General features: G+C 51.0%; 1 protein-coding gene across 2 annotated transcripts; it reads left to right on the forward strand.

Annotated features, from left to right (window-relative positions):
- Nucleotides 1–469: 469 nt before the first annotated feature.
- On the forward strand, nucleotides 470–12725 carry LOC147173068 (CREB-regulated transcription coactivator 2). Of its 2 annotated transcripts, XM_086079218.1 has the most exons (15): nucleotides 470–903; nucleotides 2392–2493; nucleotides 2583–2699; nucleotides 3305–3366; nucleotides 5830–5901; nucleotides 6474–6580; nucleotides 6678–6763; nucleotides 6840–6889; nucleotides 7539–7774; nucleotides 9115–9548; nucleotides 9657–9803; nucleotides 9884–10051; nucleotides 10123–10197; nucleotides 10583–10745; nucleotides 12016–12725. In XM_086079218.1, the coding sequence occupies exons 1-15, from the start codon at nucleotides 736–738 to the stop codon at nucleotides 12204–12206; spliced, it is 2178 nt and encodes a 725-aa protein (XP_085935344.1). In that variant the 5' UTR covers nucleotides 470–735; the 3' UTR covers nucleotides 12207–12725. The 2 variants fall into 2 exon arrangements, with proteins under 2 accessions (XP_085935344.1, XP_085935345.1); XM_086079219.1 differs by lacking the exon at nucleotides 5830–5901 and having other exon boundaries at nucleotides 472–903.
- The last annotated feature ends 3143 nt before the right edge of the window (nucleotides 12726–15868 follow it).

The raw sequence follows: 15868 nt of genomic DNA on the forward strand, positions 1-15868 counted from the left end.
GGCTTTCATTTCTTTTGTAGCTGCCCTGGCATGTTGTGTGAATTTGTATACTGTTGCTATATTCGAGTTTATTGTATGTTGTGTATGTTGTGTTCCTGAAGTCTCCCATGGTGGGGAAACGATTGTGGTCCGGTATGGCTTCCGAGAACGAAGCTTGATGATGTTTGTTTGGACCACAAAGCGAAGCGGAAGCGTTGAACGTCCAGTGCAGTAGCCGAGCGCCGCCGGCAGGTGACGCGCTCCCACTTTGTCTCAGTCAAAAGCCGAGATAGCTGATGTCGGCCAGATGAGTCACTCCGACGTCAGATTTCGCCGTGTGCTTGTTTGCGGTCGCCGGTGGCTTTGTGGAGAGGGTTGCCGTGGCAACCGAAAACTAGTCGACGCGTCGGATGAAGAATGCCATCAGTGTGACGTCACTAAACAAATGACCAGATGGTAGTGTGATGTGCGACTGGGGGCGGGCCCGAGCACATCAGCCCATCGCTACTCAAAGCGCGCGTGCGCGCGCCTCGCAATTCGACTCGGTCCGAGTCGTCGCCATGTCGCCCCGGGGGTCACTTTGGAGGCCAGAGTTCATCGGCGCCTTTCTTTGATCGCGCGCAACCGCCACCGCGCAGTGAGCGCTCGCGACCGGCCGAGGACAGAGGAGGCGATCTCCGGGCGGCCGGCGCGGTGACGTCATCGTGCCGCTGTGGCTGGCGGGCGAGCGAGAAAGCGAGAGAGCGAGCGACAGACATGTCTGCGGGCTCAGGCGGCCCAGCGCCCGGACCTGGCGGTCCCCCAGCGGTGGCGGGTGTCGGCAACCCCCGCAAGTTCAGCGAGAAGATCGCGCTGCACACGCAGCGGCAGGCCGAGGAGACGGCCGCCTTCCACGAGGTCATGATGGACATCACGTCAACCAGGGTGAGCCGGCGGGCGAGCGACCCAGCTAGCGACCGAGCTAGCGACCGAGCTAGCGAGCGCAGGCCTCGGCGGGCCCCGGACCCGGCCCCGGCGCCCTAAGGCCGGGCCGACGACGTCGGAGCCCGCCGGCAGGCCGACTGGAGAGCCGCCGCTCGACGCGTTTACTCTCCAGCGGGAAGTTCGCGAGGCCTCGAGCGCCGTTAGCTTGCTTAGCATGTTAGCTTCCGCCGCTAGTAGCCTTGTTTACCAACTGAGCGAGCTGCCATCACACGCCGGAAGTGCCTTGACACAGCGTCCGATTGGCGATGGATTCTCGCGTTAGCGCCTTTCAACTCGGCCGTACGACGCCGAGGCGCCTGCGTGAAAATCCGCACAGCTCCCCGATGCGTTCGGCTGTGGCGCAAGCCTCGCGGAAACCGTCTTTTCCGTGCAAATAATGGTCACTTTGGAGTTTGCTACGCCAGCCTGGCAGGCAGGCAGGATGCAGTTGGGGCTAGCTAGCTTGTTCGCCACAACACATTGTCGAGGTGGTTGAGTAGCACTCGTTCATTTCATTGAAGGCGGCCATGTACTAGTTACTAGTACAAGCCGACGTTGTTAACGGACGAGCGACGCAACTGGTGACGTTGGAATTGTGTAACTTCTTTCTCAGTGATGAACACGCAGTTCTAATTTGGCGTCAGGGACTGTAGCTGGGGAAGTCGCCATAGTTACCGTACTCGTTTCCCCTGCTTGGTTACCTGCCACCGCTACCACAATTCAGACAATGTTATTGTCATGCCAACTCCCATTTCTACATGATATGGCACCAAATACGACACCCGAGATCCCGTGTTACCTCAATAAGTCCCAAGACTTGCAAACAGGAAAATAGAGACCAAATAAATAGCCAAAATTGAAGAGGGAGATACTGATGAAAATGCAAGCGGCTCTAATTGCTCCCGATATTTACAAGGTCATTTTGGATTTGACACTCGTGTTGAACTTGAAGCAGGCATGGGGAGAGGGTGCAGCGGGTTGCTGCCAGGGCGGCAGAACACCGTTGGACTTTTAACGGTCAGTTTGCAGAAAGGAGATGTTCCTCCTCAGCCCGGTGGTCCTGATCCAGAAGCTCCGTAGGGCCTCTGGCCTGGCCCATAATTGGTCTATATCCCCACCTGACGCAGTCACGTGGCCCGGGCCAGTCCTGGCCACTGCCAATGCTTAGCGTCCTTATTCATGTCTGGGATAGAAAAGGCGGACGTTGGCATAGGACGGATGAAGCGAGAAGTGTGGACTGGTTTTGTTTGGGACGTCCGCAATATGCCGAAAGATGATAATGATGATTACTCTCAGCGTAGTTAGTTACCACGTTGAACATGGTTACCGTGTTACTATTGCTGTGACTGTTCGGGCAGGTACCGTCATGACTATTGTTATTATTGATGTGTTTTTAGAAGCTTGCATTACAGAACCATGTGAAGATTTTGTTTGTGTTCTGGTCTCCAGCTGCAGGCTCAGAAGCTCCGGCTGGCCCGCACTCAGGGTCCGTATTACGGCGGTTCGCTGCCCAACGTCAACCAGATCGGCCGCGGCCCTCAGGACCTGCAGGTGAGTGTCGTTCCACGCCCCCCCCCCCCCCCCCCCCCCCCGCCGTCGCGGCGCCATCCGTCCGCTTGAGCGTCTGTTGTCACGTGCAGGGCGCCTTCCCGCCGTCGCTGGAGTCGGCTCGTTCCACGCGTCATCACGGCCTGGTGGAGCGCGTTCACAGGGAACGCCGCTTCGTGTCGCCCATCAGGCCCTACCACAACCGCCAAGTATCCTTTCTTACGCTTCCTCCAAAGCACTTTTATGACCGCCTCAAAGAAAAGCTCCAATTATATAAAAAAAAAAAAATTCCCATCCCAAATGCAAATGCAAATGACAACGGAACGGGCCTCATGCACTGACAGTTTTATCTAAAGTGTGGCCCAGTACGGGTCCGGCCTGATAATTGTTCTAGACCAGGGTTCACTAATTCCGGTCCTCGTATCATCAGCTCATCGGCATACCTGATCACGATCCTGATCTTTAGCATCAGGTGTATTGGTAGGCGGAAACTTCTAAAACCTGCAGGACTCCGGACCTCGAGGACCGGAATTGGTGTACCCTGTTCTAGACTAAATTTGTTGCTCGGACGCACCCAGCTTTGCAGTTTTCTTTTTCTTTGTTGTTGGGTGCACGAGCACGAAAGTTAGGCGTGGGCACATTTTTGACTGCATCACATTCAACACCACAGTTTTATACGTTCTCTCCTAAAAAGAAGAAGAAAAGAAAAGCTGTGTATATTTGTAGGCAATATTGACTGTTAAATGATTGACTCACAAGTTCGTTTATTGAAGCGCAACTCCGCTGAATGTTTTCTTAACCGTGGTCGCCTCAGGTGGACAACTCTCCCTATAACTCCGCCTACTTGTCCCCACCCCAGGACCCCAGCTGGAGAAGGTATGATCTATGACTCTGGACCACTGATCTGAATATATGACTGGATAGCCGATAGCCCATACATGCCCGTGCAAGACGTTGAAGCCACAGGGCGGCCATCTTGCGCCTCCCATCCCGCGAGCAGACTACTGTATAAACTATACGGTATACGTACAGATTAGACATATAGTAGGCAGTTAATATAGGGCCGTGGGCGGGGTTTTTTGGGCGGGGTGGTCACTATTTTTTATTAAGTTAAAATAAATAACAAGTGGATGGTATGTGCTGCTTTGAAGACCCCCTTTTTCTTTTATCGCTCAGTTCTTTAGACCCCAATATTAGATTTAGCAGAGGCATCTTTTGTTGAATTACAGGTATAATTCTTGAATAAAAAAAAATCTTCCTGTAAACTTCATTAAGCATATAATTTATACATATATTTAAGGTAAGTTGTAAAAACAAAACAAACACCATAAATCATGCTGTTTCTACTAAGTAGTGTCTCAAATGTTGTCCAATTTGGATACTGTAAATGTATAGGATGGTATGGCGAGAAACGTTTCTTGGGAGGAGCAATATGGCGGCGGCGCGGCTTCAAAAGTCTTGGCCTATCGGCTCTCCGGTCATATATTCAGATCAGTGCTCTGCCCCCCTCCGTCTCCATGGAGACGCTGTCTGCGGCCATCTTGCTGCTACTTGAAGCATTTGGCTGTGTTGGGAATCTGGTGATGTGCCTGATTGGTTCGGCGCCTGGGAAAGTGGGCCAAGGGCCCGGCACCACTGACTTCATAATAAAGCCGCTGCTATAAAAAAAAAAAATCAAAATAATTTTTGTAGTGTTTAGGGCGAGGAGTGAAGAATGATTCCAAACACAACAACTGCGTTGTGAATCCTTCAGCATTCCTGACTCTCCAATCACATTTTTTGATTGTGGATTGAGAGATTTCTGGGGATACAGATGCCTCCAGGACTGAGCGTGAAGACGAGTCCAATGCTCCCTATTAGGGCTGAACGATTATGGAAAATAATTGAATTGCATTTTTTTTTCACTCGATTTTGCGATTTGCTGTGCGATAATAAAATAAAATAATTTTTAAGTCCCGTTCTATTTTTCAACATACACAAATAAATCCATGTTATTATAAACATCAACAGATTTATTAAACATGAATCAGCCAATGAAGAAGCACTAGATAAAACTTTTATCTATAAACTTTTATCATAAGAGCAAACGTTTTCATGGTTGTTTACTTTCAAAAAGTCACAATAAAAATGAGCACAAAATAAGTTACAGTATATTCTCATTCAAACTTGAAAAGACAAAACTCTTCTGGATAGCAACAAATTCACGCAGCAATACATGAGCAACACAAGTATCGCACTCTCAGCCACAAAAATGGTTCCGTGTAGTCGTGAGTAGCTCACAGATTTTTTGCCAAGAAAACCAGCACGTCAACTTTTGCTGGTTTTAAAGATGAGCGAGTGCAAGTCACTTGAAGGTTAGCATTTTTGCAATAAGCACAATGATCAATCTCACGCACGCACGCACGCACGCACACTTGAGGTCGCTCGGCGTTTTGGCCACCATGCAGCTTTACATACAGTGCTTTGTGGTGTGTGTGTTGTTTTTAAGTGCCGATAAAGGTTGGAGGTGTTCCAGCTTGAGCAACGGGATCGAGGCACATTCTCACTACAATATCTTACGTGGCGGAGCGTCTTCTTCTTTTTGTTGCCAAATTGCATCCACACAACTGACTTGATGCCCCTCTTTGGCACAAAACTTTTGCTTGCATCCGCCATTATAGCGTGGTGTTGAAGTCGCCTCGGCATTTCCCTCCAGCCTCTCGACCCCGCCCCTCCTGAAATGACTCCAGACGCACGCACTTTCTCGCGTCTCTGATCTCACTGTCCACGTCGTCTGCCGCGCCCCTTCACAAATGATCTATCTCATCGCGGCCCTTTGCGATGACATAACGGCGTGCTTTCAAACCGCGGTTACGTCGCAAAGGCAATCAATCGTTCAGCCCTACTCGCTATTTTGACCTTGCGGACTATATTGGAGCGGACATCCTGCAGGCCAGCTCTACTCGCTGAAGGTTGCAAGTATAACCCATGTGGGAGTGACGAGGGAGGGATTCCCGACACGTCCAAACGTGTTGAGCGACGCTTTGGAGTGCTAACATGCTAGCAAGCCACTTGCTCTTTTCCCGCCTTTTTCTTGCGGGAGTCTGGCCGCGTCCTTCCCGCCGCTTTCCTAACCACAAGGAACACGCACACGCCCGCTCCCATGACCAGCGCCGGCTTCCTGGCGGGATTTTTGTCGGCGTGTCGTCATCCCGCTTGCGCTTTTCCTCAGGCTGCCTTCATCCTGCACTTCCTCCTCTTCCTCCGCGCCATCTTGTCTTTCGCGCTGTCGCCGGGCGGGTGGGCGGAGGCCCGTAACGTAACGTAAGGTAACGTTTTGTTCTTGTCGATGGTGAAAAGGAATTGGTCTGCCGGAATCTTCCCGGGAGATAAAAGCCACTTGTTACGTCTCCCAACCACTGCGCTCAACAGGTGACTCCTCCTCCTCTTCATCATCCTCTTCTTCTTTTTCCTCTTCCCTCACACGCCCCTTGTCTTTTTTCTTTTCTTCTCTTCTCTTCTTGTCCCCCTCCTCTTTTCTTTCTTTCTCTTCATAGTTTCCTTCCCTTCTACCCCTTTTTCTTTTCTTTCTCTTCTTCGGCATCCTTCTTCATCTTCGACATATTTTTTCTTCCTCTTCGTGTTCTTCATTTTCATCTTTTCATTTTCATTCTTCTATTTCTTTTCATCCCTGCCAATCTTTTCTCTCCTTTTCTGATCATCCATTATCTGCCCGAGTCGATTTCTTCTTCTTCTTTGCCGCGTCTCATTTTTCTTATTTTTTGCCACGCCCCCTGGCTGGCGTGTGTTTCCTGTTGTCATGTGATTGGCTGGCTGGAGGAGGTAAATTTGTGTCAACCAGTCATAGCGCTCGCCTTGATGACATCACACAGCGACCGGGTCAGATGGAGGCCTGTGATTGGTTGAGCGTGTTGATTGGCTCGCTGACAGACTGTGTGTGCGTGTGTGTGTGTGTGCGCCCGCGTGCGCGTGTCATCCAACAGGACCAACTCTGACTCCGCCCTCCACACCAGCGTGATGAACCCGCCCTCCGGTGACCCCTTCGCCACTGGAGGTCACACCCTCACGCCCCACAGCGGAAGACGCAACGGTGAGACGTCAGGCATCGTGGCCCCGCCCACTTTGAGCCTAATCCAATCAATGTCCAAGTGATGCAGCGTCACCATGGCAACCTTGTCTGTCCTCAGTCTTTCCGTACCCCGTCCCGCCTATTGAGGAGAATGTGCTGGATGATGCCAAGGTCGTCCCCAACAAAGCTTGGGATGCCAAGAAGGTCAAACATCATGCATGCACGCGCGCACGCACACACACAGATCAACTCATGCTTCATTTTTGTTTTATGTATTCAGTTTCCTGTGATGACCTCCAGACCAAAGTCATGTGAAGTTCCTGGCATCAAGTACGCCCCCCCTTACACACACACACACACACACACACACACACACACACACACACACACACACACACACACCCACACACACACACACACACACACACACACACACACACACACACACACACACACACACACACACACGTTTGTCTTTGTATCATTGTGGGGACATTTCATTGACATAATGCATTTCCTAGCCCCTCCCCCTAAATCCAACCATCAAAAATGATTTCCTACCCCCATTCCTTACCCTAACCTCAACCATAACCCAATTCAAACCCAAACCCTAAAACCAAGCCTTGACCCTCAAAAAGAGGTTTTGAGTTGTGAGGACTGGCCAAAAAGCACCCACAAAGCACCCGAGGGTCCCCACAATGATAGTAGAAGCCCGGAATATGGTCCTCACAAGATTACACTTCCACTAACACGGCGTTGCTATTTCCAAGCTGTATCATAGGAGGTCACTATGAGGTCGAGGCATCACGGGGATGGCCGCCCAAAATGTCAACGCTTTCCGTTTATATATGAAAGTTCTGAAGTCTGCAAATATTTGTTGGCTGTCTACTTGCTTACGCAGGCCGCCATCGAGTCCTCGCTCGGTACCTTCAGTCGCGTCTGCTTGATGTTTAACTTGATGATTTGTGTGCGTGTTAAGCGTGTTCATGTCGCCTGAGCTTCCGTCGGCCCCCGCCCACGGCATCCCGTCGGCCCTCAACATCAGCGGTTCTCTCCCGGACCTGTCCAGCCTTCACTTCCCCTCGCCTCTGCCCACCCCGCTGGACCAGGACGAGCCCGCCTACCCCGGCGGCAGCACGGGCAACTTGGCGTCCACGCTCACACAGCTGGGCATCAACGCCGGCAACGGCGCCTTCCATCATCACCATCAGTCTGGTAAGAAGACGCGCCGAGGGCCGCGCGGGAATTGCCGACCGGACCGTCCGCGACCACTTTGGCTGCCATTTCAAATGTCCGACGGTGGGAAGGGAAGCGAACGCCGTCGCAACAGCGCAGGCGGACGACCGATCGCAATGACGGTTGAGGTCACGTGATCTCTCGCGACAAAAATGTCCAGGGTACAAGACTCGAAATAAGCACCGTCACAATCAGCGAGTCCAAATGGACATTTTGCGACACATTGAAAAGCAAAGCTGCAAACGGGCGTTTTTGTGGCGGAAGCCAAACAGTTTGCTTGACGCAGCGGGAAGAAGAAAATGCACAGAAATCTTCTCCTGTTTACGTTATTTGATGGATTCCGAAGACCAGTAGCTTCTCTCCAAAATCAGCGCCACCGCTCGGTAGTGGTTGCTACGGAAACTCAGCGGCGCCATTTCAGCGGTGCGGAAAACTGAAATGAATTGAGCTGTCGGATGGCGGACGCAATAAAGATTCCTAATTTTTTTCTATCTTTAAAGACAATAAAATGGCAGCATGCGAAGGATGGAAAAGTCAAAAACGTGGTTTGAAAGATGGAAACACAATTTGATGCCTGTGAGAGTTGTGGCTCCATTTTGAGAAAGGAAAGTCCGGCCAAGATGGCCGACTTGTGTTCACGCCACACTTCGTTTTGTACAATCTTGTCAAGTCGTTTTCAAGACTGCAAGTCAAAGTATTGAATAAGTTAACAACAACATTGAAGTTTTAAATCCACGTCCCTTTCAAAGCTTTTGTAAAATCTTTTTTTTACAAAACCTTGAAGCATTTTTATGAAGCGACTCGTTATTTCTTTGCTTTTAAATGTCTTGAATTGTTTTGTTTGCGAATGCTTTTAAGTGTTTCATTTTTCACATTGAGTGTATGAAATAGAAGTCGAGCTGCCGCGGCGAACAACTCGACGACTGTCGTGCGTATGAAGTCAGGGTTTATTTGCTTTGCTTTTCAGATCAAAAGCCGCGCGCGCCATTGATGATTTTGTACCGTAATAAGGATCAATTTATTGCTTGTGTTAAACCCAAGTCCAGTCCTGGACAGCTCCTATCTGTCCAGCATGTTTAGGATGTTTCCTTCTTCCAACACACCTGATTCACGATGCGGATCGTTATCAGGCTTCTGCAAAGCTTGCTGATGAAGTGATCATTTGAACCAGGTGTGTTGGTGGAGGGAGACATCCAAAACAGGACCAGACATGGCGGGTTGGTTCGCCTCCCTCGCTTGGTCTCGGTGCGCGTTCGGCTTTGCTCAGCCAATCAGGAAGCAGGCCACGTGACGCCATGCCCTCCCTCTTTATCCCGCAGGTGTGCCGGGTTCGCTGGGGGGCACGCTGAGTAACCCGTCCCTGCAGTCGTCGCTGAGCAACCCCAACATCCAGGCGTCGCTCAGCAGTCACTCGTTCAGCAACTCGCTAAGCTCCGCCTCCTTGCACTCGTCGCTCAGCAACCCCTCGCTGCAGTCGTCCCTGGGCTCCTCCCTCTCCTTGCCCTCCTCCCTCAGCAACCAATCGCTGCACTCGTCCCTCAGCAGCTCCTCCCTCCAGTCAGCCTGCGGCGGCGGCGGCAACCCCGCCTACAGCGGCGCCTCGGCTTCCTACGCCCCCTCCCTCAGCACGTCGCCGCGGAGACGGGCGCAGCCCTCGCCGCTCGTCCTGCCCGTCATGGGCGGGGACGCCCGCCGTCACCACGCCAAGCAGTTCTCGCCCACCATCTCGCCCACACTGTCTTCCATCACGCAGGTAACGCGCGCGCACATACGCACGCATCGCCCTCATGACGTTCTCGGGCAAACGCGGCCCAAATAAATATATATTGTGTGTGTTCGCCCCCCTCCCCCCCTCCGCCAGGGCGTACCCCTGGACACGAGTAAGCTGCCTCATGACCAACGCTTGCCGCCATACCAGCTGCTGCCGCTGGGCCAGCAGCTGAATCAGCATCCAGCGCAGATGGTCCGCCCCCAGCAAACGGCGCTCAACGCTCAGCACTTTGGAACGGTAGCGGAACAAAAAGCGATTTGTTGACGTGCAGCTTCACGGCTTCTTCTTCTAACGTTGACGTGCGCGCGCGCGTGCAGCAGCAGCAGCAGCAGCGGGCGGGCAGCTCGCCACTGGTGAAGAAGAACAGCGCCTTGGAGTCGTACCTGCACGGCACCTTGACCTCCCAGTGTCAGCTCAAGCAGGAGGCGGAGCCACAGAGGAGCGGGAACTTCCCCCAATTGCACTTGACCTCTGACCTGTACAACGTGAGCGCTCTACTGGCCCCTTTGTTGAGCGCTTGTGCGCGCGTTGCCTTGGTAACATGCTGTTTTCCCAGGATGCCTTGCTCAACTCCTTGCTGGACGACTCGTACGTAAACCTGCAGCTCAGCGGCAAATGCGGCCAGCAGCAGGTACGGCCAACCAGCAACATACGTAGGTCACATGATCAACGCATAATTGAGCTGCAACGTGTCACAACGCATGTAACGCCATGTCACGTATCCATCGAGGTGCTTCACGTGGTCACGTGACCGACGCATGTCACCATTTTGAACACGTGTCAAATGGGGAATGCGGCTCGTGAGCAACACGCCTCACATAAATGACATGTCACGTGATCGGGATCAACATGTTAAGCATGCGTAACATGAAGTACACGTCGCAATCCACGTGCGTCACATGACCAAATGATGTCACACTTGACATGAGCACCGCACGTCACATGATCACTTGCCGTTCCGATCATCTCAAGTGGTCATCACGTGACGTGACGGCGTCTGCCCGTTTGTGCTTCAGCTGCCCGCCGAGAACCCGAGCGACGTCCTGAGCTGTAGCGTGCTGAGCGGCGGCCATGTTGACACGTCGGCAATGCAGCGGTCCTTTGACCAAGCCCTGCTCAACCAGAACCACAACTACGCCGGCGACGCTCGCCAGAACGTCCCCAACATCATCCTGACGGGTGGGTTGACACCACAACTTGCTTTTTCATTTCCAACTTGAAGGGGGACTCGGGTCCAAAATGTTGTTTGCCGAAAGGAATACATCATAACAATATGCCCAATGTAAAATACACAAACTCAGCACTGAACTAAAGCAAGCATTAACATTTTATTTTCAGTTTATTCATTTTCCATTTTATTTTCTACTTTACATAAATAGAAATTACATTAAAATGCTAATTTTCTGTTTTGGGAGCTTGGGAACAGATTAATTGCATTTACATGATTTCTTATGGGAAAAAATGTTTTGGAGTTTGAACAAATCGGACTTTGAACACTCCGCAGGAACGAAATTATGTTCAAACTCCGAGGGACCACCATATTGTGTGGGTGCCATAAGAACCTCGCCCGATTTCAGCCGTTTTAAGAGGCAGGCTGCGCCCCCTGCTGTCGACCGAATTTAATGTCAAAGTGCTCTCGGGCTCGCGTTGCATAATCATCATCAATTAACGGAACAAATAGTCTTCCGTTTCATCTACTTCAGTTGTCTAATCATGAAGGCAGGCCGTAATTGGTTAATAAAGTCATCGTCATCAATTGACATTAATTGCAACACTTGATTGATTAATCAGCGATGATCTGGTTGATCAACAACTGTAAAGATTCTCCGATTTCTGCCTGAAAGCAGACCGGTTAGCTTTTGTGTTTTGTTTTCCTTTGAGAAACTTTTTGCTGCGGAATTTCTGACATGTCATCATCATCATCATCATCATCATCGTCGGCAATTTCCGCATTTTCGGCACTGCCACTTGAAATCATTTGTGGTTTTCCAATCGGGAGATGGAGATTTTTTTTTGTGCTCACATTCTTTGATTCAAAATCGTTCATGTTTTCCCAAAGCGTCTTTCATTTTACTGATGAGTCCCCGCTTGGCAATTTCCGACGTCGTGATTGATGAGGGTGTCGCTGGCTCTTTTGAAGCTCTCGTACGGAACTCTGATGCTTGACAGCCGCCGACCTGCCTGTTTTGGACGTCTCCCTCCTCCAACACAGCCGATTCAATTGAGCAGCTCATCAGCAAGCTCCGTAGAAGTCTGCAAACGGTTGCGAATCAGGCGTGTTGGACGAGGGAAACATGGAACACCGGCAGGAACAGTGGTCCTCGAGAACCAGGGTTCCCTAACCCCGCCAGGTCAAGTATCTAAAAAAAAAAGAAGACATTTCATATGGAGCTGGAGCAGCAGGACCGAGTTGCGTTTGTTTTATTTTGCCGCCTGCGTTTGTCCTCAGGCGACTCCCCGCCGGGTTTGTCCAAAGAGATCGCCAGCGCTCTGTCGCACGTGCCGGGTTTCGAGATGGACCCGTTCTCCCTGGACGACCCGCTGCGGATGGACGCGCTGGCCCTGGACATGCTGGACGGGGACCTGATGCTGGCCGACCCCGCCGTGGAGGACTCCTTCCGCTCGGACAGACTCAAGTGAGCCCCCGCGCGGGCGGCCCAGCGGACCGGAGGCGCGGCGGGAGCGGACGCGCCGCAGGCCGGCGCGCCAACAAGACTCGGCAGCTGCCGTTGCGCTTGCAAAGGGCTGGAACGTGGCCGGTAATGTTTTGCAATTCTGCCAAATTGGAAACTTTCCATTGGGACATTTTCAGACGTCGAATTCTTTGCAGTCTTTTGGGAAGGCTCAGCCCAAAGTCTGGCAGTCCTGCGTCTTCTCCGCGTCTTCCTCCTCCAACGCAGGTGAGGATCGTCAGCCTGCTGACGAGCTGGTCATTTCAATCACCCGTGCTGGAGGATCGAGACATGGAAAAGACGCAGGACTGCCTCAAATGCGTCATTTCATGGACAGGCATCTTTTAAGCAGACATCCATGCAAAGTCGATAGCTCTCCTTGCCCACATGCTTGCGCACTCATTGACCGCCTGCCGTTTTACAGCCCAGCTGCAGAATATTGAGCTCTCGCAGTAAAGAAGCAGTCAACATACCAAAAAGAGGAGACTCTTTAAGGGGGGGGGGGGGGGGGGGGGATTTGTTTTCTGTTCTTCTAGTAATCAATCATCAGTAGAACACGGGTTGGTTTTCGGACCAAAAGGTGGAGAACGCGTGGACACAAATCAGGACTTTGCTTCATTTCCCATCATTTATGTACAAATCCTTCGCCATTTGCTGCTTTGCCTGGCGGAGCGCATCGTCCGCTCACAAAATTCATTTTCAAAACACAAAAGTGCCGCCGAAGGTTGAGTACGAAACAAAACACAAGAACAAGTCCAAAAATCAGTGCGTAAAACACGAGAGCCCTAAACAGATGATACGAGTCGTACGTGGACTTGAAAGTCACAGCTTGACCGTCAGGAATCTGTCAAATCCCGAGCAATGTGATGGACGGCGCCATCTACTGGCATGTGGTCCACATTTGTGGAGCAATTTGACGAGTGAGCCGTGGATGCAGATCGCGGCGTGCTGCAACATCGGGGGACAGAAAGATTTGACTCCGCCCACATGGATTTGCAACCTCCAAGCGCCTTTCTTTCTTTCTTTCTTTCTTTCTTTCTTTCTTTCTTTCTTTCTTTCTTTCTTTCTTTCTTTCTTTCTTTCTTTTCTTCTTCCTTCTTGCGTGTAGTATTGCACTTCGGCCTTTTTCCTCACACCGCTTAGTTGGCTCCGCCCCGGCTGACTGAGGCGTGAGTGTACGTCATAAGGCGGCGCATCCATACATCTGTAAATGTTGTTGGGGAAAAAATGGGTATGGGCGGAGTCAAACGTCCAGCCGACGTGGAGACACGCCTCCCAACTGCGCTGAATTTGACGGATGAGCTGGGCGCGAGTTGAAAAGCGCGAAAGGTTGAACAATCCAAACGTTGGCGCTTTCAATTGAGCAAATGAATTGTGGCGAGGACCGAAATTCCCGTGGAAAGTTTCCAAATGGGACGCTTGGCGGAATGTGTGGAGGCGTGTGCGCGCGCCATAAACGTGGAAACGGGGGTCCGTGCACGACGACCACTTTTGACCCCTAACGAGTCGTTGGGTTTTTTGTTGTTTTGTTTTTTTATTACTAGTAGATGGACCTCAATGTTAAGGATGTGGATTCAATGCGCAAAACAGCTTTACTAGTTCGGGGATCTCAAACTAGTTCTCGATGTCCCTAATAAATCTACTTTCAGGTCCATGTACTCTTTGGAGCAACTAGTTGCTTTCCTGTTTTGGCTCTAGTAGTGGACAAAAACATCATTGGTAAGACAGTCCTCCTACTAGTGTGACCTAGTAGTTCTACTAGTACAGCAGCTGGATTGTTTTAATTGTGATGAGGAAGAGCATACTAGTACATGGACCTGAAGTCTTGTTTCAGGTCCATGTACTTGTAGTACGGTTGGTTGTTGGCCGGACTCACTATTTCAACCATTCAATGCACTAACTAGTAGTACGACTCTGGCTCCAGTAGTTGGAAAAAGATGACTGGGAAGACAGCTGTTTATGCTAGTGCACTGAATTGTCTTACAAGTGAGGACAACGAGTGTACTAGTAAAGGGACCGGAAGCTGAATGTAGTTTTGTGCCCACGTAATCTAGTAGCATGCTCACTAGTAAGATGATTCAATGCACTGAGTGAGCGCACTAGTATATGGGCCTTAAGCGTCCATGTACTAGTAGCACGGCTGCTGTCTTCACTATTGAGTGGACCAACTTTATTTTAGTGGCACTAGTAGTTGAAAAGCATGAAGAAGTAAGAGCATTTTTGTCACCAAATTGTCTTTCAAGTTCAAAAAAAGAGCATACTAGTACATGGACCTTCAGATGAATCTAGTGTCAGGTCCATGAGCTAGTAGTGCGACGGTCATTGTCCTCTCTTCTCAGGCAATTTGGTGCACTAGTAGGCAGACTGTATCTTTGTGTCCCTTTGACAAAGCTTGCTAGTTTTTCTTGCACTTACTGTTGAGCGCACTAGTAAATGGACCTGAAGCTGGACTTTGCACACTTGCTACTTTTGCTACTTTTTGCTACTTTGCTATGCAATAGAAGGCGTGAAGCCTGCTCACGTCATCGTTCGGCCAAAATGGTCACATGACACCCCCGCCCGCCCGTGCGTGCGTGCGTGCGTGCGTGCGTGCGTGCGTGCTGCTCGCCGAGGTTGTGGCGACAGGAAGCGACGGGTGTACGCGCGCTGGCGTGCGCACACGCAGGAAGTCGAGGATGTCAAGTCACTTCCTGTCGTGAAGAAAACGAGAACAAATGTCAGTGAGACTTTAGCGCTCGGGGGGACGCACGCGTTGGACCAACTTTTTGCTTCTTTGGGGTTTCCGAGGTGAGGGTGAGGAAGCGCTCGCGCTCGCGCTCGCGGTCCCGTCCGTCGTCAGGCCTTAACTTCCTCTTTCAACAGGAAGTGCAGGTGTTCACAGGCTTGCGCGGTTGTTGGGAAAGGTCAAAGTTGAAACGTTTCTTTGAGCCAAGCTAAAGTGCATGCGTGTGCAATTGTTTTATGCAATCAAGCAAGCAGTCACAATGCAGTTGCAAACTCTGCCAGTGGGGGAGCTGTGGAGGGATGGGCGACGGGCCATTTGGGGTAGATGCCACCGACTTCCGGGTTTCACACATCAGCGTGGTTGCGGCCATTGATGGCCGCGTTCCAACACTCGCACCGCCGCCCCCCAACCGCAGGGCGTCTCAACTCTGAAATGCTTCCGACAACTACACACTCGCACCCGTCGACGGGAGCGCGCAACCGAGGGGCACAAAGGCGGAAGCGCACAAACTGGGACGCGGCCCGCACGTCGCAAACAGGAAGCGGAAACAAATTGGATGTGTGAAAAGTCGTAAGTCCCGCCTCCTCTGTGGCATATACTCCATTTTCAGATTGCTCTCAAACACGCACAGATGAGCAAAAAGGCCATATTTTCATATGTTGTCACATTTTTACAAAGGTTTGCTCAAATGTTAACTCTGTCGGGCTCGTGCTTTTAGGCTGAAGTGTGTGCGTGTGTGCGCCGCGTGTGTTATCATTTGTAATAAGCAGGGATGTGTTTGTACATATGAATGTTTGCAAAGCAGCTAACAAGAGATTTATAAACTGTTACTTCACATTCTTTTTTTTGCAGAAAATAAACCTTATGTGAATTTGTCAAGTTTCCACATTGAGGGGGGAAGCAAC

This window comes from Leptonotus elevatus, chromosome 6 (assembly GCF_054856555.1).
Source record: "Leptonotus elevatus isolate MCC_2025b chromosome 6, RoL_Lele_1.0, whole genome shotgun sequence".
NCBI classification, from domain to species: Eukaryota; Metazoa; Chordata; class Actinopteri; order Syngnathiformes; family Syngnathidae; genus Leptonotus; species Leptonotus elevatus.